Source organism: Vanellus vanellus (genome assembly GCF_965231255.1).
Source record: "Vanellus vanellus genome assembly, chromosome: 17".
Taxonomy (NCBI): Eukaryota; Metazoa; Chordata; class Aves; order Charadriiformes; family Charadriidae; genus Vanellus; species Vanellus vanellus.
In genome coordinates, this window is record NC_138922.1 from 6,611,445 (window position 1) to 6,632,715 (window position 21,271).

General features: G+C 58.0%; 1 protein-coding gene and 1 long non-coding RNA gene across 2 annotated transcripts; one reads left to right on the forward strand and one right to left on the reverse strand.

Annotated features, from left to right (window-relative positions):
- Positions 1–2,213: 2,213 nt before the first annotated feature.
- ST6GALNAC2 (ST6 N-acetylgalactosaminide alpha-2,6-sialyltransferase 2) lies at positions 2,214–14,297 on the forward strand. Its single transcript, XM_082492049.1, has 10 exons — positions 2,214–3,146; positions 9,419–9,511; positions 9,633–9,690; positions 10,339–10,513; positions 11,293–11,458; positions 11,543–11,681; positions 11,847–11,950; positions 12,101–12,184; positions 12,805–12,904; positions 13,113–14,297. The coding sequence occupies exons 1-10, from the start codon at positions 3,022–3,024 to the stop codon at positions 13,278–13,280; spliced, it is 1,212 nt and encodes a 403-aa protein (XP_082348175.1). The 5' UTR covers positions 2,214–3,021; the 3' UTR covers positions 13,281–14,297.
- Positions 14,298–14,405: 108 nt separating this feature from the next.
- On the reverse strand, positions 14,406–18,982 carry LOC309678870. The gene is made up of 6 exons (XR_014269790.1): positions 18,944–18,982; positions 18,080–18,177; positions 16,143–16,209; positions 15,721–15,858; positions 15,477–15,559; positions 14,406–14,968 (listed from the first exon to the last, which is right to left on the reverse strand). It is a non-coding gene; the product is annotated as an uncharacterized lncRNA (long non-coding RNA).
- Between the last annotated feature and the right edge of the window lie 2,289 nt (positions 18,983–21,271).

The window sequence follows — 21,271 nt, forward strand, 5'->3', positions numbered from 1 at the left end:
CCAGGAGATTTTTGGAGATCTCTTTCTCCCAACTGGCCAGTTCATCATGGCAAAGACCGCAAGACTTTCCTCCACCAACCCGTGGCCAGCAGCCAGCTGGTGCAAAATGTGCTTATTTTTCTCTCGCTCTCTCTAGCCATGTGGATAGCTTGGGTTTTGTTTCCAAGAAGTAATCACTGGGATAAAAAGCCCAGGCTAAAAATGATACTTGCTGGTTTTCATTGTAATTTCTTTTGTGTTCTTTTCCTAATCTGTATTTGGCAACTATCATCCTAAAAGGTTTTCACACTTATTTAACTTCTAAATTAAGCACCACTTAATTTTGGGGCATGGGCCAAAATGCATTGTAGCACAAAGGAAGTAGAGCAGATGAAGAACTGTGCATCTCATTTTCACCCCTTTGAAAAAAAAAAAAAAAACCACAAACCAGCAGTAGAAAACCATACATCATGGAAACAGAGAGATGAGAGCGATGTGAAGAAACCAGCTCCTCCATCCCTCTGGGCCCCGAAGCTGCCACTCCACCAGCGTTTGCATAATTGGGCCAGAAATGTCTCCCAGTGGCAAATTCCTGACTTTCTCCAGGCCCCTCGCTCCGGACCATCGCTCAGCCACCTCCGGGGCCAAGCCTTGCTATGTCCCTTGTGACTTACTAGAGTGGGTAATAATTAGCTGTGATTAACGAAGGGCCAGAGTCAAGAGCACATGAGCCGAGGTGCTGAGTCGCAGGGAGCGAATCCCTCGGGTCAGAGGAACAAGGGGGATCCCCGGGTCACGCTGGGTGGGGACACGCTCCAGGCTGGGGGACCTTTGAGCAGCACCCAGACCTTTGTACCCCCTCCACTGGCCCCGAGACTCTCCCAGACTGTGCCGGTACCCCCAGGGGCTGGGAACAGGTTTTGCTGGTGGACACAGAGGCAAAAAGCATCAAATTCTTCCATCAGTGCAGTCACACGTTCTCTGAGCTGCACTAAGGTACGGGTTGACTCCCTCTTCCTGCTCTTCTTTTGTACTTTTAGCTCCAGCTGGGATTTAGACCCGATTTCATCCCTGCACGTCCGTGCTCTGACCTGTCCTTACTGCGTCTTGTCTGCTCTCTCCTTCCCCAAGACGCTCTGTGCCCAGCCGAGCCCGCCTGCCCCTGCATAACGCTTGTTCCCTGCACTTTTTCTTTAAAATCAGCCCGGCCACCATCCTCTCGCCGTGACCCAGGTCCAATGTCCACTCTCCCGGTGGGATGAGGCCAGCGCTGCCACCGCTGCCAGCCTCAGGTCGCAGCCTTGCTCCCGTGTTCGCACCAAGACATCGCCACCGATGCAACCTGGGCACTTCGTGGATGCCGGAACGGTGCCCTCCCCGCACGGTGCCCTCCCCGCACGGCCAAAATCCCCGGAGGAGCGGGGCCGGCAGCTGGGGGACTTGCAGTGGTGCAAGCAAACGGCGACCCAAGCAAACTCACATCAAACGATTTGGGGATTTTTGCATTTATCTTCCTTTGAATGAGCAGCAGCGATGGGAACTCGTCTGTGCGGGAGGAATGGACGTGGGGGGGCGGGTGGATCCGGGGGGGATAAGAAGTGTTGGGGAAAATACAGCGGCCTGGGGATGCGCGGGTGGGACTTGGGAGCAGGGATGGGGTTTGGCCCCGGGGTTTTGGGGTCTGAGTAATATTTGGGGAAGTGGGTGACGCCCTGGGGCGACATGTTGTGGGTGCTCAGGGAGCCGTGGGTGCAGGGCCGAGGGTTTGGGCGCAGCAGGGCTCACCGTGCTGCCGCTCCCCGAGTCTAGTGGCTTCCTAAAAATCCAACCCCCCCAAAATCACTGCAGATAACTGAAAATGCTCGTTTTCCTTGCTGAGTCCCTTCCCCCGCTGTAACAAACATTTTGGTATGCATATCCTTTAGTTCGCAGGGCTGTTTTCTTTGTTTAGATGAGTTTAACTGAAGTAATCTCAAAATACGCTTTCAAAAAAGAAACTGCAGCCCTTCCCTTCCGAAAATGTCAAAATGCTTCATTAGGATTTCCCTCCTCCCTCCTCTCCCCCCCCCACCCCCGACCTCCTTTTTCCTTTCCCCCAGCCCAAACCATTTGTTGAACTCACCACAAAGCCCCGAACGCTTTCGTTCGCTGCAAAACCACGTTGTGGGGGAGCGGTTTGTTCAGCCAGCGAGCGAGCAGGGACCCGGCGGCAGCACCCAACTGGTGTGTGTGTGTGTCCCCAGTTTCTCTCTTTTTACACCAGATTTGGGCGGCGGGTTTGCCTGCCAGCGGCTCGGCGCGGGTATGTGCCGCGGTGCTGCTATCGGGCGCCCCAGGGCCGGAGCCCGGCGTCACTTTGGAGCTGGGAGTTTCTGATAAACTTGTAATAAACAGCAGATGCCTCCGGCCACGCTCGGCGGAGGCTGCACCGTGGGTCGCCGGGTGCTGGCGTGGGCTGTGCGTGCTGCCGGTGGCGAAGCAGCCGGCGGCGAGAGCGCATATTTTATCCGGGTGGCGAGAGAGCGTATTTTAGCTGAACAAGAAAGTAACAGAAAGGGGGAACCTCCGCGCTTTGTGAGCTGCGGGTGGGTGGCATGAAAAGGAGGCACAAAAAAAAAAAAACAAAAAAAAAGCCAAACCGAAAAAAAAACCCCACCAACCTGCATTTCCCTGCTGGTCTGAGTAAATGTTTAATCCCCGTCTCGGAGAAAAAGCAGCTCAAAAGTGCTTTTTTTCTCAGCAAGTCTGAACCAGTCAGCCTGGTGCCTCCTCCCTCCGGCTCACACCCTCCCTCCCACCGCTCCGCTCCGCTCTGCTCCGGAGGAATATCCCAGCCCGCTCCAAGGTGCAGCTGGGCACCCACACCAGGACAGACCCAGGCCGGAGCGGTGTCTGCTCCCACCGACGTGGGACAGGAGAGGGGTCGGGAAGTTCTCAGGGCCCCTCGCAGGCAGCGGCGGGACGGCAGCGCACCCGGTGTGGGCAACGTGGGCTCCCACGCTCCCGCTTGCCTGTGCTGCTTCAGTGCTTGACGTGCCCGGGATGGGGTCCCCGCACTGGAAACGGCTCTGCCTTTTGCTCCTGGCGGGTTTAACATCTTCCCTGCTCCTCTACGGTCACTACTACGCTACGGTGGAGTCGCCCACCAGCCAGAGGATAATAGCCAGGTAAGGGGGGGACGGGGATGGGGGGGCTGGGAGGCAGGCGCGTGCAAATCCAGCATGAGGTGCCATGCATTGGGGTGGGGAGGGGGAATTGGGGGGGCCGGTGTGGGTCCCTTAGTGCAGGTTATCCCCGTTGTGCCCCCCGGTTGTTGGCTGGTTTGAGAAAGGTGCTTGCAGCGGGCTCTGCCCCTGCCCCCCCCTTAGTGTCCTGAGCACCGGGTCCTGCTCGCGGCCACCAGCCGAGCCCAGGGGTGCCCAGAGTGGGACCTGGGGACCGTGGGGGGCTGCAGGGGTCCCCGTTCAGCCCATCACAGTGCAAAGAAACCATTACTGGGTCCGGGGGCGGCTGAGGGCGCTCAGCCCCCAGCAGGATCAACCCCCCTTCGGCAGGCGGCCAGACCCTCCGTGAGCCCCGTGTCCCCGCTGGGCTGAGTGAGGGTCGGAACCGGCTGGTTGTCCTTGGGGGAGACATTTGGCCCCCCCATGGAGCTGCACTGTTCCCCCCCTGTGCAGAGACCGGGCACGGCTGCCCGCAGCCCTCTGGGATCCCTGGGGCTGCCCCCCCACCCCACGCGAACTCCCGGGGGCTGCAGCATTTCCCAAACTCCAGCAGTTTGCATCTCCCCCTTGGCGGTCACATCTGCCTCCCCTGCATCCCCCAACCTCCCCAAGCCCCTTCCCGAGGGTCCCTGGTGCCACCAAGGGACACACAGGCGGGCGAGGGTGCTGGGGTCCCCCAGGGCGCCCCGGGCAGCGCGGCTGAGCAGGCAGGGTGTGAGGGAGCCTGCACAGGACCAGCCACCCTCCTCTCCTCCGAGCACCAGGTACTGTGCCAGGAGAGTCCTACGGGTGTCCCTCACCTCCACGCTGGGTGCTCTTGAGTGCCATCGCGGCGAGGGAGCCCAGCTGCCTGGGTGCTGCCCGGCAAGGGAGGATGCTGTGAGGACCGCGGCCCGTCCTGCACGGGGTGAGCTGAGTGCGGCCAGATTTGTGCTGGGAGTGGCTGGGGATGAAGCTGGCTGCGCTGCCCCGGGCTCCACACACTCTGTCTTCCCCAGCTGGGACCCGGGGGCTGTCCTTGTCCCCTCCTGTCCTGCCCGAGGCAGATATCCCCTCCCCTGCTGGGCTTGCAGAGCAGAAGCGTCCCCAGCAGCCAGGGCAGAGGTTGGCTGTTTCCACCCTCGGCCGTGCTGGGTGCGCAGCGGTGCCGGCGGCGGCAGCGTTAGCCCATACCGCACGGTGCTCGGGGCAGGTTGGGGCTGGGGTGTGAAACAGCTCCCCACAAAGAGCTTGATGTCCACGAGAGGGGAAACTGAGGCCCACGAGGGCAGCGGGACATGCCCAAGGATCCCGCTGGAGCTGGGAATGGAAACCAGCCATGCCCTGGCACGGTGTCCGTGGCCCATCCCAGGAAGAGGAGACCCATGGAATGGGAGCCAGGAGTGGGTTCCCCCCACCACACGGCACCTGCAGGTAACTCAGCCACTGCCCAACCCTGCCCAGACCTGCCCCAGCCCCGGGTCCCCCCACCACCCACCCAGCCCGGGGTCCTGCCCTGCGACCGCTGGGACGGAGGGTCAGCTCGTCCAGCCCCAGAGAGGAGCCCGGGGCAAGGTGACGGGGAGCTGCCCTGCGCTCCAAAGCTGTCCTGGCTTTTTCCTCTTGGCTTTAACCCAACTGCGAAAGCCAGACCCAAACCAGAGCGAGTCCTGTTCGCTCTGATTCCCTGTGTTTACAAACACACACTCCCCCCATCCTCGTGATCGCTGCTTGTCCAGCCTGAACCCCGCGCCCGGAGGAATCGGCGCTGCCCTGCCGACGGATGCGGGGCTGAGTCCGGAGGTGAAACGGGGACAGCCGGTGTTTCGCATAGCTGATGCGCCGTCCCAGAGCACACACGTCCCGCTCTGCCTGCCGTCAGGGCAGAAAAGGGGGGGCCGGAGGTGCTCACGCCTCGGTGCAGGCAGCCACGTTGCGATGGGGAGGTTTGTGTAAGCGGTGTTTCCGTGCAGACTTAGCGGGGGATGAAGTGGGTCGGGAGGAGGCTGACACCCCTCGAGTGATGCTGGCTGCTGCCAGCACCAGTTCACCCGAGGGCCAGATAGAATCACAGAATCGTTTGGGTCGGAAGGGACCTTTAAAGGCCATCGAGTCCAACCCCCCTGCCATGGGCAGGGACATCTTCAACTAGATCAGGCTGCTCAGAGCCCCGTCCAACCTGGCCTGGAATGCTTCCAGGGATGGGGCATCTCCCACCTCTCTGGGCAACTTTGGCCAGAGTTCCACCATCCTCAGTGTAAAAAATTTCTTCCTTATATCTAGTCTAAATCCCTCCTCTTTTATGCCCCTCGTCCTATCGCTATGTGCCCTGCTAAAAAGTCCCTTGTAAGCCCCCTTCAGATACTGGAAGGGGCTCTAAGGTCTCCCTGGAGCCTTCTCTTCTCCAGGCTGAACCCCCCCAACTCTCTCAGCCTGTCCTCCCAGCAGAAGGGCTCCAGCCCTCGAAGCATCTCTGTGGCCTCCTCTGGACCCGCTCCAACAGCTCCGTGTCCTTCCTGTGCCGAGGGCTCCAGAGCTGGAGGCAGCACTGCAGGTGGGGTCTCACCAGAGTGGAGCAGAGGGGTGGAATCCCCTCCCTCGCCCTGCTGGCCACGCTGCTGGGGCTGCAAAGATACCCATGGCAATGCCGAGTCCCCCTCCGGTTCAGCACAGAGCTGGCAGCAGCGGAGAGGACCCTGCGGAGACGGGTGAAATGCCCCCGGCCACCCCCTGGTCAGCGGGGCTGCAGGGAGCCGAACCCCCCGAGCCCCCGGGTCTGGCTGTGCACAGCCCCATCCGCTCCCTGCCCCACCGTCTCCCCGAAACCCCGCCGGATTGCTGCCGGGACCGCTTGTGGCTTTATTATTAGGGCAGATGGGATGAGTGCAGAGCTCTGCCCAGCCTCGCTGTGCCGCTCTGGCTCCGCACCGCAGGAAGATATTTTCTGGAACTTGGTCCTTCACGGTGGGATGAAGCAAAGGGCTTCCGAGAGCACTGCTCCTTCGGCTCCTTCAGATGGCTCTGTAGGGCCCTGAGAGTGTTTGCTGAAGATAAGGCCGGAGTGTATGCTCACAACACTCGCAAACGGTGTTATCTTCCGGAAACGGGAGGTGGCCATGGACCAGAGATGGCATATTTGTGAATGCCACGGCAGTGAGAGAGCATACCCAGGCTTGGCTCGCTCTCCTGCTGTGGCCAATGCCCTGGTAGCCGGGGGCCACGCCTTCCCTAGAGCCCCATTGTGCATCGGCCGGTCCCAGGGAGGGTTGTCATCTTCTGAGTCAACCAAGCATCACGAGGTGCTTCGCCACATCCTGGCGGGTGACGTCAAAGCGTTTGGCTCCCCGAAGTGCCGCTGAACTGCTGTCGAGCCGGGGGGTGGCCTGGCCACCCCATGCCCTCCCTGGCAGGGTTTGGGCAGCAGCCACAGCCAGGACGGCTGCCCCGATGCCGGGGAGGTGGCTCCAGCAGCCACCGGCAGGGATGTGCTTGCAGGGAGGTGCGGACACACAGATTGGCTTTATCAAGTCAGCACGAGTCTTGGAAGAAGGGACGAGCAAGTGACACGCACCGTGCCTGGCCACGGCTGGAGGTGGGCCCCAGCTCCCACGGAAGGTCAGCAGGAGCCGACCCGCCGGGCTGCCTGCGCCCACCTCCCTCCGGTCAGCCCGAGCACAGCTCGCTTCCTCCGAGCCCCCCGAGCCCCCCGAGCCCCCCGCGCTGCCCCGGGCGCTGCCGCAGCATCCCTGGCAGTTCAGAAAGGGGCACCCTCCTGCTGCCAGTGCCCGCGTCTCTGCCTCGTCCTGCGGGCACCGGGAGGGGAACGGGAAGGGTCTGTGCTGAGAAACCAGAGTGGGAGCGCTCGGAGGGGTGGGTGGGTGGGCAGAGGTGTGCAGCTGGGGCTCATCAGCGTGATGGGGAAGGGCTGGGGAGGCAGCGGGGCTGGGGGAGGCTGTGTGCGGCTCCCGGGCAGCACGAGCCTGGGGATGGTGTGTGAAGGTAATGGCTTTTGGGGTTTGGTGATGGGTTGCGCCTCTGCGGCCAGAAAAAGGGTGGATGGCCAAACTGGGGGGCTTTGGGTGCAGGGGGGTGTGAGGCTCCAGGGAGCTTGGTGCTTTGCAGGAGCTGGTTCTGGCCCTGGGTTTGGAGCAGGGAGGTTTCTTCAGTCCCTGGTCCGTCGTTCAGGTGTTGGTAATGTCGTTAAGCTCCTACCCAGGAGGCGTGTGGGCTGGGGGTCTCCTGCCTCCTGGGATGGAGGAAGCGAGCAGGGCTGGGGTGGCTCGCTGACGGCAAGCTCCCGTGGCCGTGGGGCGCAGGTAAGCTGACTCAGCGCGCAGAGCTCTCCTTGTAGCTGCTGGAGACTCCCGCACGGGCGAGCTCTGCCTGTCCCTGGCAGAGATGGGCTGAAAGAGCAGCCTCCAGCGAAACCAAAAGGTCTGGTACAGCCTTTGGATGGCCTCTCCCAGCCGGTGCCTCGCCGTGCGCAGAGCCTTCCAGGGCAGCTCCGCTCCCTCCCGCCTGCCGAGGGAACCGGCCAGTTTGGTCAGGCTGGGTTTGTTTAGATGCTCACAGGGATAACACCAGAAGGGTCCTGCAGAAAGCTGCAGCTCTGGCATCCCCCTGGGACGACGGCTCAGTCCCACCATGGCTTTGCCCTCCCTCCTCTCGGCCAGCTCGGGTGCTCCCGGGATGAGGCTCAGGGATGAGCCGGTGGGTGCAAGAGAGAGTGGGGGCAGCGCCGTGCTGACCCCTCTCCCGGCTCTGGGGCCAGCCCCAGTGTCGGCACTCCTGTACTGTACGCAGCAGGACGGCTCTTTCAACGTCTTTGGAGGGCAGGATGTGGTCATGGGGCAGGGCTGAGCCGGGGACATTGCCCCTGGGCTGGAGTGTGTGTGTTTGGGATGGTGGGGGCTCTGCGGGGCAGCAGCTCTTGCTGGGGAGCTGCCTTTTTATGGGACACCAACGCAAGACACACTGGCTCGATTTAAAAGCTGCCCTGCTCCGCTGGCGATGCTCAGCCCCCTGCGCAGGGGGGACACCTTCGCCCTCAGCACCCCCTGCCTGGAGCTGGCGGTGCTGGGACTGTGCAAGGAGGGAACCGGGACTAAAGCTCGCTTGGCCCTGACTCCCCGTCCACCCCCGGGGAGATGCTCCAGCAGCCAGATGAGGCGCTGGGCTGTCCTGCCGTGTCATGCCCCTGGGGTGGCACGGAGCCGGGGTTGGGTGGCAAATAGGTCTGGCCCCGCTCCCGGGCAGGGCTGTGGGTGCTGCTGGTGTCGACAGGAGCCGTGGCGGAGATGGAAACCAAATGCCCGCTGCCCGGCGGGGGCCGGGGGGGAGGCAGAGCTCCGCTCCCCACCTGCCTCTACCTGTCCCCGGGCTCCCAAGCAGAGATCCCGTAACAAGGGGGCCCTTGTCTCCTCCACAATACCCCCCTTCTGGCCTGAGCACCTGCCGGCTGGGCTGGAGGCGGCGCCGGGGGGGCGCTCTGAAGGGCCCTTCTGTGCAGGGATGAATGGGAGCCTGTTCCCCTCCGGTGGGCTCCCACCTCCTGCTCTCCAGACTGCGACCCTGCCCGGCCCCCGGCCCCACACCCCCCAAACTCCCCCCCCCCCAGAGGGCCGGGTCTGCTCTGCCTGGTCCCAGGGGACCCCGAGATGCTTGGGCTGGGAAGACCTCTGCCTCCGTCCCCCAGAGTGAAGTGAAGGATCGGGATCTGTCCCAGCTGGCCCTGTGGCAGAGGGGGGTCCCGTACGCCCCGAGAGCCTCCGGATCCCAGTTGCTCTTTGCTTCTCCAGTGGAACAACTAAATGTGTCCCGCTGGCCTGCCCAGCTCGTCCCAGCCCTGTTCCCCTCGGGCTCGGGAAGGGTGGGATGGTGGGAAGAGCCGGGGAGGTCTCGGCAGGGTTCCCCCGAGGCTGCAGGCTGGGCTGGGTGCGGGTTTTGGTACGTGGGGGTCCTGGAGGTAGGACCCACCGGTAGACGGCGGCTGTTTTCTGTATAAACCCAGTATTTTGCAAATCATATAATCATAGAATAGAATCATAGAAATCCGTGGCTCTCCGCTTGCAGAACTGTGCACGGACGAGGGGTGGGTGGGCGCAGGCAGCGGTGGAGGGGCGCCAAGTGGAGGGGACGTGGTCCTGCCCCGTGGCTCTCGCAGGTCAGGGAGATGTCAGGGTGCGGTGGCTCAGCGTCACCTCCCCGGCTGAGCCCCCACCGGCTTCTTCTCCCAGCTTGCTGCAGCCAGAGCCACTGGTCCTGGCTCCGCCGGGGACATCGCGCCGAGCCGGCAGCCGCAGATGGAACCTTGAAGGTGGCTTAGAGAGGTAAGGGGGGAAGGTGTGCGCAGCCGTCCTGGCACGAGCTGGGAGCCCTCTGCCCACCGTGGGGTTCCCCAGTGCCCAAGCGAAGGATTTTTAACTCCGCTGTATATTTCCCCCTTTCCAGTGGGAAGTCCTTCAAGCCTTCCGCTGAGCTGGAGGAGCCTGAGCCCAGCAGAAAGCAGGTAATCATTAGCACAGTGTAATTGGTGTTCCCGGTGCCCCTCCTTGCTGGGATTTGTTGGTTGAAGGTGTGTGTGTGGAAGCTGAGGAGGAGCAGCATCGTGCGTGTGCGCGTGTGTGTGTGAAGGAGCACCCTCCTCCGTCCATGCACGTGGGTCTCCCCCAGCCTCTCTGCTGTGGTTGCAGCCCCTCCCCGAGCAATTCCCAAATGTGGAGGCTGGAGTCAGCGTCACCCCGACCTTCCAACCCCATGATGCCTGGGCCACCCAGGCTGGAGACTTGTGAGGATGGACCTCAGCTCTGGGAGGGACTGGTCCCAGGCACTGGGGCTGTTCTCGTGCAGCAAAGGTCTTTAGCGGGATGCCCACGCTAGAAGGTGCTGAATCTTTCATGGGGTTTATGCTCTCGGGTGGCTCTGTGAGCCCTGGTCCTCCCAGCCCTGGTGAACTGGGTACCAAAGGGTGTTTTGCATCAGGAAACCGAGGCACGAGGCAGTGCCCTGCCTGGGTGACCCAGCAGAACACAATGGTGGACAAGGAGCATGTCTGTCCCTGGTTTTGTCCTCCCCTCAGTGCCCACTGAGGGGTGGAGATGTCGGAAGGAAGGTAGACCCAGGCTGGAGACTGAACCGGGGTCTTCCTCCCTCCCAGCCGGGCACATGCCCCCGCTCGGTGATGGCCAGAGCAAAGGCAGACCCCAAGTTTGGGGAGATCTTCCGCTTCGACACCCCTGTGCTGATGTGGGACCAGCACTTCACCCCTGAAACCTGGGACAGGCTGAAGACGCGACACGTCCCCTATGGGTGGCAAGGCTTGTCCCACACAGGTATGGACCCAACCGGGACGGAGGTGGCAGGAGATGGGGCCAGGGGGGCGATGGGAGGGTGCGGGGCAGCTCGAGGGGAGCCCAGCAGAAGGGACTGAAGACATGGGGCAGGGGAGAAGCCCTGCAGAGGAGACAGGAACTTTGATCTCTTCCCACTCTGCCTCCCAGGGCGCGGGGCGGAAGGGACGGCTTTGCAAACGCCGCTTGCTGCGTCTTGTGACATTTTCCCCAAAGAAAAGCTCCATTGTGTGCATGATTATTAACTGGGGCCGGAGGGGCTCGGACAACCCGCTCCATTGTTGTGGATGGAGATTGTTTCCCTTCCTACCCCAAACCCACTCTCTGCTCTCGCTGGCAGCCGCTGGCTTCAATCCCTGGGCTGGGAAGTGCTGGGGGCGGTGAGGGGGGTGTGCGTGACTGGTGGCAGTTGTAAGGAGACATTGTCAGGAGGGGACACGGCCAGCGCGGGCAGCAGCATCCGCGGGGCTGGGGCTGGAGATGTCCGGATGTGGCCACTGTTTGGAGGATGCTTAGGAACGCGGGGGGCTGCGAGGGGGTGACACCAAGGCTGGGAGAGGAGGGACTGGCTGGTGTCCCCCCATCCCACCTGCAGACCCCTCTCCTGCCCGAGGAGGGCATGAGCTTTCTTGTGTGATGCTCCCGGGTGCGCTTTTGTGCAAGCTTGTCTGAGTGCTGTTGCACGCTTAAGCGTGCACACGCTTGCACGGGCTGATGCGCACCTTTTCCCCGCTGACCGGCCCCATCCTGCTCCGTTCCAGCGGTGGGCAGCACCCTCCGGCTCCTCAACGCTTCTGCCAACAGGCGCCTCTTCGACAGGAACGCCTTCCCCGGGGGCTGCGTGCGCTGCGCCGTGGTGGGCAACGGCGGCATCCTCAACGGCTCGCGGCAGGGCAAGGCGATTGACGCGCACGACCTGGTCTTCAGGTACGGATGGGTCCGGGGCAGGATGGGGCCATGGGTGCTGGGAAGAAGCCAGTCCTGAACGTGTGTCCTGTGCTTCTCCCGCAGGATCAACGGTGCCGTGATCAAAGGCTTTGAGGAGGACGTCGGGACCAAGATCTCCTTCTATGGCTTCACGGTGAACACCATGAAGAACTCCCTCATTGCCTACGAGGAGTACGGCTTCACCCAGATACCCCAGGCCAAGGTGAGACCCCGAGGGCTTGTTGGGGAGGTGACCCCAAATTGTCCCCTGAGGCTGGGCTTGCCCCCCAAACCTTCTCCCCATCTCAGGAGCCCTCAGTCCTTGCCCTGCTGGCATGGGCAGTGCCCCAAAGCCCCTCCAAGTGCCACGTCTGTGTCCTCGCTGCAGGACCTGAGGTACATCTTCATCCCCTCGGATGTCCGTGACTACATGATGCTGAAGTCGGCCATCCAGGGCAACCCAGTACCCGAGGGCTCGGACAAGGGGGACGAGTGAGTAGCCCCCCCAGCACCTTTGGTGACTCACCGGAGGGAGCATGACTTGCCTGCCCTCACCCCACATCTGTCCCTGGTGGGATAAACCCCAAGCAGCCCCAAGACTCCCAAGATGTGAATTCTGTCCTTCTCCTCGCCCTGCTGCAGGCCACAGAAGTATTTTGGACCAGGGGCATCTGCAGAGAAGTTCAAGCTGCTGCATCCTGACTTCTTGCAGTACCTGACAGCGAGGTGAGGATGATGAGGACCATGGCTGCTGCCTGGCTCTGCTCCGGGCTGGGCACCGACCGCCTGCCTCCCACCACCACGCTCTTGGTGGCTGCCCAGTATCAAAGCGCAGTCCCAGTCCTCCCCAGGCACTGGAACCACCTCTGTCCTGCTGTCTGCTGTCAAAGCAGAGACTTGTCCCCTGCCATTCCCGTTCACTGCAGCACAGCTCACGTCATCCCCTGGCAGGGAGACTCCCACAGCCTCACCGTGCTCGCCTCGCCTCCAATTTCCCAAAATAAATTAAGTTTTGACTTAGACTAACAGGAGCAGAGGAAGGGCCCGAAGGGATTGTCTTTTCCTGCCTTTCATGACAGCAGTGCCTGGGTTGGGGTGATTTCAAGCAGCAGGCAGGTGCCCGTCAGCAACCTGCAGTGAATGAGCTGAAGCTTAGTAGCAGCCATCAGAGAATCCACATGAGCACTGCGTTTCACTCGGTTCTCCTGCCTTTACTGGGCACCGGCGTCACCAAGTGCACAGTGGGGGCTGGACGGGTGCTGGGTGCTGCTGGGTCTGGCACTGGGGGCCGCGGTGCCCTGCCAGCTGTGAGCCCCCCCCCACCAATGTGCTGTGTCCACTGTCAGGTTCCTGCGGTCGGAGCTCCTGAACACGCAGTACGGCTCTCTCTACATGCCCAGCACCGGCGCCCTCATGCTCCTCACCGCGCTCCACACCTGCGACCAGGTAAGAGATCAGAGACCCCCCCCCCATTTGGCCGCTGGGCACTGGTGACTAGCTGCTGTAAGGCTCCCGGAGGGGACCAGCGTGTCCTGGTGGCTGTCCTACCTCTGCCACCCCTTGTCCCTGGCGGGGGTTGTATGGTGCATGGACTACCTGAAGTGGATCCCTGACCCCCTCTCCCATCTGTCACCTCCCACCTCCCTCCCCGCAGGTCAGTGCCTACGGGTTCATCACCGCCAACTACGAGCAGTTCTCAGACCATTACTACGAGCTGGAGAAGAAACCACTGGTGTTTTACGCCAACCACGACATGATGCTGGAGGCAGCACTGTGGAGGAGCCTGCACCGAGCAGGGATCATGACCCTCTACCAGCGGTGAGGCTGGGCGGTCGCCCACGGGAGCAAGTCCAAGGACTCCTGTGGCTCTTCTCTTTCCCAAAGGCCACCTTCTCCCTCGTGAGGGCTCTCCCCAAAGTGGCCAGCCAGCCCGAGGAGCAGACCCTCCACACCACAGCCGGCGGCGGTATGATGGCAAGGGGTGAGCCGAAGCTGGTAGAGAAATGTTGCATTTCCTCAGGGATCTCTGGCAAAGTTTCGTGGCTTTATGTGATTGAACGTGGCCTTTGGGGCACCAAGAAGCACCATGGCATGTGGCTGTGACCTCCCAGCCCCGTGAACACAGCTGGGAAGCACAGAAGGGGCAGGGTGATGCTGGAAGAGGATGCTGGAGAAGTGTATGTGTGGCGGCCTCTGGCTGGAAGAACACCCTTCACCTTGCCGTCACGCCCCAGCTCAAACGCTGGTCGCCGTGGTGGGACCACAATGGGCATGATGAATCTTTGGACTGGAGACTAGATCATCCAGCTAACGGGAAGGTGGTGAACACCTCCCTCCTGGACTGCAGAAAGCCCAAACTCCAGCCGGGTTGATGTGTGACACTTTCCAGAAGGATCTGTTTGCCCTCATGGTCTGTGGGAAAGCCAGCGGCTCGGCAGGCTTGGGCAGCCTGGAGATAAGAGCCGGCCTACAGCCCTGGGGGGTGTGGTAGCAGAGTGGTTGGGTTTTTCATGCACAGGGACCATGTGGTGGCCTCTAAGTGCTTTGAAAAGGCAGCCCCGTGCCAGGTGGGTCAGGGAACTTGCTAGCTCGTTGGGGGACTTTAAGTGATTGTCGCTCTCTTCGGTTTTTTTCTTAAAAAAAAACAAAAAACCCTGGGAGGTGAAGGTCTTGAACCCTTCAGCCATCCCATGTAAGCCAGCGCTGCTAGAGGACCCACTGGAGAGGCCACTCCAGCTGGTGGTAGCCGGAGGGTTGATATGGCACAGCAGTGGGAGAGGTGTCATGCGAGACACTTTCCCACTTTGTGTAATTACATAAATTTTGAATGATTGTTTTCTTTTATGCCCATTTCTGTTGTTTCAGCGAAAGGGGTGGGGGTGAGGACCCCCCCCCCCACCTCCCACAGCAGAGGAGCTGTCGCATGTAGAGTGAGCCCTTGACAGGGGAACAGCCCCAGGAACAGGGATGGCAGCAGGGTTAAACCCTGGCGAGGGGCTGGCAGGGAGGCCTGGTGCCCGGCGCTGTGCCAGATCTGTGGGAGCAGCTCCCAGCACTGCCATTTTCCACTTGGGATGCTGTTTTGCTGTACCGTCAGCCGGGGAGGAGCGATTTACTGCAGAGATGGCAAGAGATAGCCTGGCCGTGAGCCAGGGAACCTCAAAACCCCCTCAAGCTCGCAGCAGGCTGCTTTCAGCCAGTTCAAATGAGCATTACCGAAGATTAGTCCGTAAGCCTGTTTCAGATGTAATCTCTAGCTTGGAGCCCATCTTGTGTTCCCAGGTCTCAAATTAACCTTTGTTCGCATCAGAGCCACCTTACAATGGTACCAAAGCAGCCTGTTCGGCCTGTTTTTATTCACACGCACTCAGCAAAACCTCTTTTATGACAAGAACAAGCCTGATCCTTGCATCACCTGACCAAGACGGCACTAAAACCTCCTCAAACCAGCTCTGGCCAAGCCTCAGCACAGCCCATGAAGGTGACTTTGAACACAGCAAGCAGCAGCACCTTGATGCAGAAGGCAAAAAGAACAGGTTTTAGAAATTAGCGCCATCACAGTGCAGCATCCTGCCAGGAATCCCATCCAGCTCATGGGCAGAGCTGTTTGCGCACATGAGGAACGACGCACACCCTCCTTTCCCATTTCAGAAAGGGAGGGTTTCTAGCCAAGGGTGTAGCCTATTCCCTGGAGTTAAACATACTCCATTTTAAGGACTTACCAGACAAGGAACCCTATGGCCATACTACTGCCTCACTTCTCCCTGATCTTTGAGCTTCTAAACAGGCTACAAGAACTGTTTTGGCCACAGTGTTACCATGAATTGCTTTTCTTCCATTTTCAACCTCTGCAGACACTCTTTAGGTTTCAGGGAGGAGCAGGTTTTGCTATGAAGGGTAAGCTCACAACTGTTTGAACTGCAGAAAGAGTTTTAACTCAAAATTATTTCTACCTGCTCAAAACTATTTCTGTTCGAGTAGATAACCTTTAAAAAAAACAAAAAACAACTTCAATTACCAAGTTTTTCCATAAGCTATTTTATTCTGGAACAGAAGACAGAATGGAACCACTATTTCCTCCAGCCAGCTGTAGATCAGGTCCTGATGGAAAAAAAGAGTGTCAGAGCAAAGCAACTGTCAGCTGAGAAGTTCCTGATTTGCACTATTTCATGGAGAGTACAGGTGTCAGGAAACAAAAACTCACACCCCCCCAAGCCAATGGCACTAGTACCCAAATCTCTTTGGCTTCACTGGGAACTTACCCATGATGCAGTTACAGCAACCGCTGAGCACAGAGGAGGACCCACAGTTACACACAGGTGGCCATTTCACACCATTCAGGATGACATCTCAGTGGCCATTTGCGAGACCCACTCAGAACAATCTTCCTGCTGCTGCTTCTAGAGTTGGGAGACACCACAAAGCAATGCTGTAACTGCTCTCCTTAACAAGTTTGTTCTGAAAAAACTCCTGCCCCTCTCTATTCTCAAAGCACTGAGTAGCCTTTATTTTTCCTGTTTATCACCAGGCTGCCTCTTCACCTTTTTCCTTTTAATCCTTGGAAGCCAAAAGCCCCATGTGCTCTTCCCAGTAACTGGTCCTACTTGGAACACAGCTATATTGACAGAGCAACCACTCTCACTGCTGGTTTGTAGAACCGTTCCCTCCCCTTCTGCACACCAACCTTGATTTCTTAAGTCCACTGTCGTCAAGTTTGCCAGTTCAGCCTGTCAGTGAATGTTAATGGTCTTCTGCAAACAAATACAAATTCTGTTAAATAAAGCGTGAAATTATTCAGCAGAACACAGCTGTCAGCCACCTGGAGATAAAGTGCTGTTACAGCGTGTGTATTCAGTGACTGTACATCAGGTAAGATAAAAATGCATTTCTTATCTGCCCTTTAACCTGCCGCTGTGCCTCACTGTTTGGACATGCAACTTAAAAGCTCTTCATGGATCTAAACTGTGCTATGACAACGGCAGCCAGTGCTTACACTCCCTGTACAGAGCCTTGTTGTATCTGGGCTCTGGAGAGCTGGGTGCCGAACAGCCTGTGTGGATGGGACAGTGCTTGTGCCGTGGTCATACACCGCAAGGGCAGGAGGAAAGTGGAGAGACACTGCTTTTGCCCTACTGGTGCCACTCGTGTCACCTGAGTCTTTGCAAGGGGTAGGAGACCCGCTAAGGGGAAATACATAAGCCTCAGTGGACAGTTGTTCTCCCTCACAGCTGAGTTGTCAGACAGGGATAACAGCACATCACAGGCTCAGTTACTCTCCTGCCCTTGGCTATGTAAACTCCTCAAGTGCTACAAAATTACATACAGCAAAGACACCCAGATGCCGATGTGCCAATGACCAGCATTCTTCCTGATGACTAGTATTATTCCTGTTAAGTGTTCAAAGACCAGGTATTCTGCTCAGATGAGTCATGCTGCCCACAGATGTGACACACAATTAATGAATTGAAAACGAGCAGTGTGCAATACTGAACCATTCTCTGACCAGCTTGAGCCCCAACTTAGCAGCTGCTCTCTTGACAAAGCTGTCTTTGTCAAGAGGGGGCAACAGCACAACCCCAGGATTCTCCAGGATGACTTCCTCCAAAATACAAGTTGCATTGAACACTGTTAGCAACCCTACTTCAAATAGTCTGTCTGCTCATTTCTTCTCCACCCCTTCTGACAAAAACCAGCATTGGGTCAGAGAGGAAGTTTTCATTCAGAGAGGAGCAATTTTTGTCTCACAAACTTAGCACAGAAGAAAAAGACAAAGGACCATGTTTGCCAGTGCGTTGTCTCAGAGAAAAGAAACTTTGGGAGATGGATGCTATTTAAATCCTCGCTTAGAAAAAGAAAACCACCACCTCTGAGACTTCAGTGGTTCAACCCTTTTTAGCTGTTGCAAGCAGTCATCCTCCTCATCATCATACAGAAACATCTTACTGCAACTCCCCCCCTGCACACAAGAATAACCCATTCATCCAGCATATAAATTGTCTACAGGTTTATTTTGAGAAATGCATTTAAGCAGACATAAGACAGACACATCCCTTCTGGGGAAGGATTCTTGAGGACGTGTCCTTTCTAGGATGACCCTCTGGTGTATATGAACTGCACGTCCCCAGCCCCAGCAACCTGATGCAAGTTTGAAACTGTCCCAGTGCACCACCAGGTAGGCAAGCAGAACAATTATTCTTTCACTAGGTCTATTTCTGTGACAAATACAGTTATGAGATGAGCTGTGTCAAGTGTCTCCATAATGGGCTGTCATCCAATCCCTCCTACTTGTAATCCCTTCTACTCTTGCTCATCTTTGACCACGCTGACAAGCAGGTGCTCTACTGGGCACCAACAACAGTGCAATTCCCATTCATTCTGTGCCACCTTTCAATTTGTGCTCCATGGCAGCAAAGAGCTGCACACTCAGGTGGCAGCTGCAACAAAGCTACAGCCTTGATTGGCTTAATTACATTAATCAAGCCACTGGGCTTTTATACCTCCTCCCAGTAGCCCCAGGGACACAGAAGGATATCATGTGATATAGAAGAATGAGTCTCACTTCCAAAGCCTAGCAAGAGGTGAAAACTAGGCTATGACAAGATAAATGCTGATGTTTCTCACCATCGTGCAGCTGGTGCAGGTTTACTGTCAGTCCAGTGATGGAATCAGCTTCCCAGGCACGTAAGTGTTTTTACCTTTGCTCGAGGCCATGCTATGCTCTGAAATAGACGAAGGGGACAGAGAGTCAGCTCATGTAACACACTATTCTTTTTCCTTTCTGTCTTTAATGCTGAGCCTCAGAGTCATGCTTCCACAGAGGAAAGATTAGTTTCAGACAGGGATAATATCATCACTAGCTCAGCTTCCAGAGCAGCCAAACCTGGACCACGTGGGGCCATCCCAAAAGCTCCAGCCTGTTTCTGACTTTGTGGCTAGCGTGCTCCTCACCCGGGCAACAACGGCACCGGGGTATGACTCGTTCCACCGACCTCCTTCTGCGCGGGCGCTGGGTCAGGCGTGACGGGCGATGCTGGCTCAGCCGGCGGCACCTCGCTGCTCGCCGGGAGCTCAAGGACAAGCCCCGATACCGCACCATCACGCTCAGGCTGAGCTGCACCAGTATTAAATACTCTCCCACAGCTGGGGAAGAATCGGTACAAGCGTAGTCAAAATCTACGAGGCGAGCATCGCCCGGGCCAGGCCGTGCTACCAGGAGCACCCCCCACCCAGAGGAGGCCTGAGCCCCGTCCATGTGGCGAGCAGGAGCCGCCGGGCCCAGCGCAGCCCGGCCGCGCCTCCCTCCCCAGGCCATGGCGGGGGGGGGCGCCATTACATGCCCACAGGCAGATATGGAGGCTTCACCGCACCCCTATAGACAGCCTCGGCGGCGCGCAAGAGTGTCCCGCTCCTCCTCCCGCTGTCCCCGCGCCCCATGGGACCGCCGTGCCCGCGGATGGCCGGCGATGGGCGCTCCGAGCTACTCACCGCCCTTGGGCAGACCTCCATCTTGCCCCGACGCGACCGCAGAGAGGGAGGGGGCGGGGCGGGGCGGGGCGGGCCGCGCGCGCCCGTCAAATCTCGCGAGAGACGCGGGGGCTGATGGGAAGTGCAGTCCCGCCCCTCAGCGGTAGGCCGCGGCCGCCACCGCCGGCCCTGCTCAACCCTGTAGCCTCCACCCCCCCCCCAACTCCCGGTACAGCCGGAGGGCACCGCTCGAGGCACCCTGCCCTCCGAGCTGGTCCCCGGGGTGTCGGGGGGCGGGGAGAATGGGGTGTGACAGCCGGTGTCTGGGCGACAGGGCTCCTCTGACAGGAGCCATAAGGAGGGCCGGCTCCTTCGCTTCATCCTCTGTCTCCTGGGTGGAGGTGCCAAATAAGAGAAAGGCAAAGAAATAAGTGTGTGTAATTTATGACTAGAGTGAGGGTTGGCTCTTCCAGAGGCTGCTTCTGCGGCTGTCACCTCACGGGAGGGCTCAGCAGCCCTTGCAGGGAAGCCATGGAGGTGGATGGGGTGAGCCTGGGTGATGCGGGCTGGTGAGCCCCCAGTTGGGCCTGGGTTCCCTGCACAGAGCTTCTGCAGCGTCATGCTGCTCGTTAATTGCATTTATTCATTCTTCATGTGCCCTGTTTACTAAGGAGACGTGCATGATTGTACTTAGCACGCTAAATGCTTCAAAAGGCCGAACAAGCATTAGCTCATGTAGGAAGGGGCAGACTTCAAAAAGGCTAATTAGTTGGAGATTGGGGATTAGTCAGAGATTAGTCGGTAAATGTATGTGCTGTGCTTTGAATATGTGATGCTTCCAGTATGCACTATGATTGTCCTTTGCTGTTAAAAACTGCCATGAAATCTATAGGATCCTGTTCAGCTTATGAACAGTCACAAAGTGTAAACGGAACCAAGGGGCAGGGGGGGTAATAAGAATAGCTAATATCCACTTTCTTGCCCCAAAGCTTAATCCACCCTTGTGGTAAAAAGCTCCAGTGACTGGAAATAGACAAAACTGAGTCTGAAAGCAGAAAAGTCTGAATACAGATGAAAGCCCCCGTATGTAACAGGTGTCACCCCTGAAATATCTGAGAAGTGGGGTATTCACAGTCCCTTGGGGTGTTTGACTTGAAGATGTGTTCGTGGAAAGTTGCCTGGTTCCCCACAGTGATAGCAAGGGTAAGCTTAGCTTCCTATGGTAGTGTTGGACGGTGTGACCAACTCCTCTGTTGTCTGAGCTGGTTGCCCAGACTGCCGAGCCTGTGAAAACAACACCTTGTGTCATTGTGAAGAGCGGAGTGCTGTGAGCTGGAGGGAAGCGCTGCTGAGGAGCTGGGTGTCTCTCTGCTCCTGGATTCCCTCCCGGGGCAGGGAGATCGCTCCATGCTGCTGCCCGCACTGGTCAGCCCTGCGCCCCGGGAGGCCCCTCTCCGGGCAGGGCAGTCATGTTCCCAGGGAAAAGCAGTGTGACTTCATGTTTATTTTTAGTGCCTGGATCATCCTGGCCTTGCTTCTATTTTAGAACCTGATGGGTTGTTGGTTTTTTTTTTCCACAGCGTAGATTTAACACAACTCAGGAGTCCTTTGCTCTCCAGAATGGCTGATACAGTTTCTTAAGTCTCTCTTAAAAAGTCAACAGACTGCAAAAGGCCCTTTTTTTTTTTTTTTTTTTTTTGCAGTGGTGCAAGAAGGCTGTAAATACATGCCAACACGCTGTTAAAAATAAGTAGCTTCCAGAATAACTGGCTGACTATGAGGTCTTCCCCAGCCCTCTGTGCCCTCTGGTAGCTGCAGAAATCCTCGCAGGCTCCCCTGGCAGGTTGGGCAGAAGCCTGGAGGCGGCAGCCTGCAGCGAGTCCCATGCCCTGGCGTGAAGACAGGAGAGAGCTTCAGCATCTTCCTGCTCCGCAGGAGCTTGTTGCATGGGTGTTTGGCCTGGTGGGAAGGCGGATGATGATACAGAATGGCAGTAATTGACACAGCCTTCACTGCAGTGGCCTTTGCTCTGTGAAGATGTGGCTGGCAATCTGCCTGACCAATTTTAGTTTTCTGAATAAGCAAATACATAAAACCCTGCAACTAGAATTATCCCTTTAAGTCCCCAAGGGATGTAGGGTTTTTAAAATTAAACAAAGCAACTAAAATCCTCCCTTGTGGGGAGTTCACATCCTGGAAGGAGAGAAGATGTAGGCTCAGATGTGCTGAGGGTTTTGCCATCTTGATTTTTGGGTGAAAGCTGCTCAGACCATAGAGTAACTCTCTGCTTGTGCCTATAAATGGGTAAGCTCTGCAAGGTACCAAGTAAATGAACTGACTCAACAATTA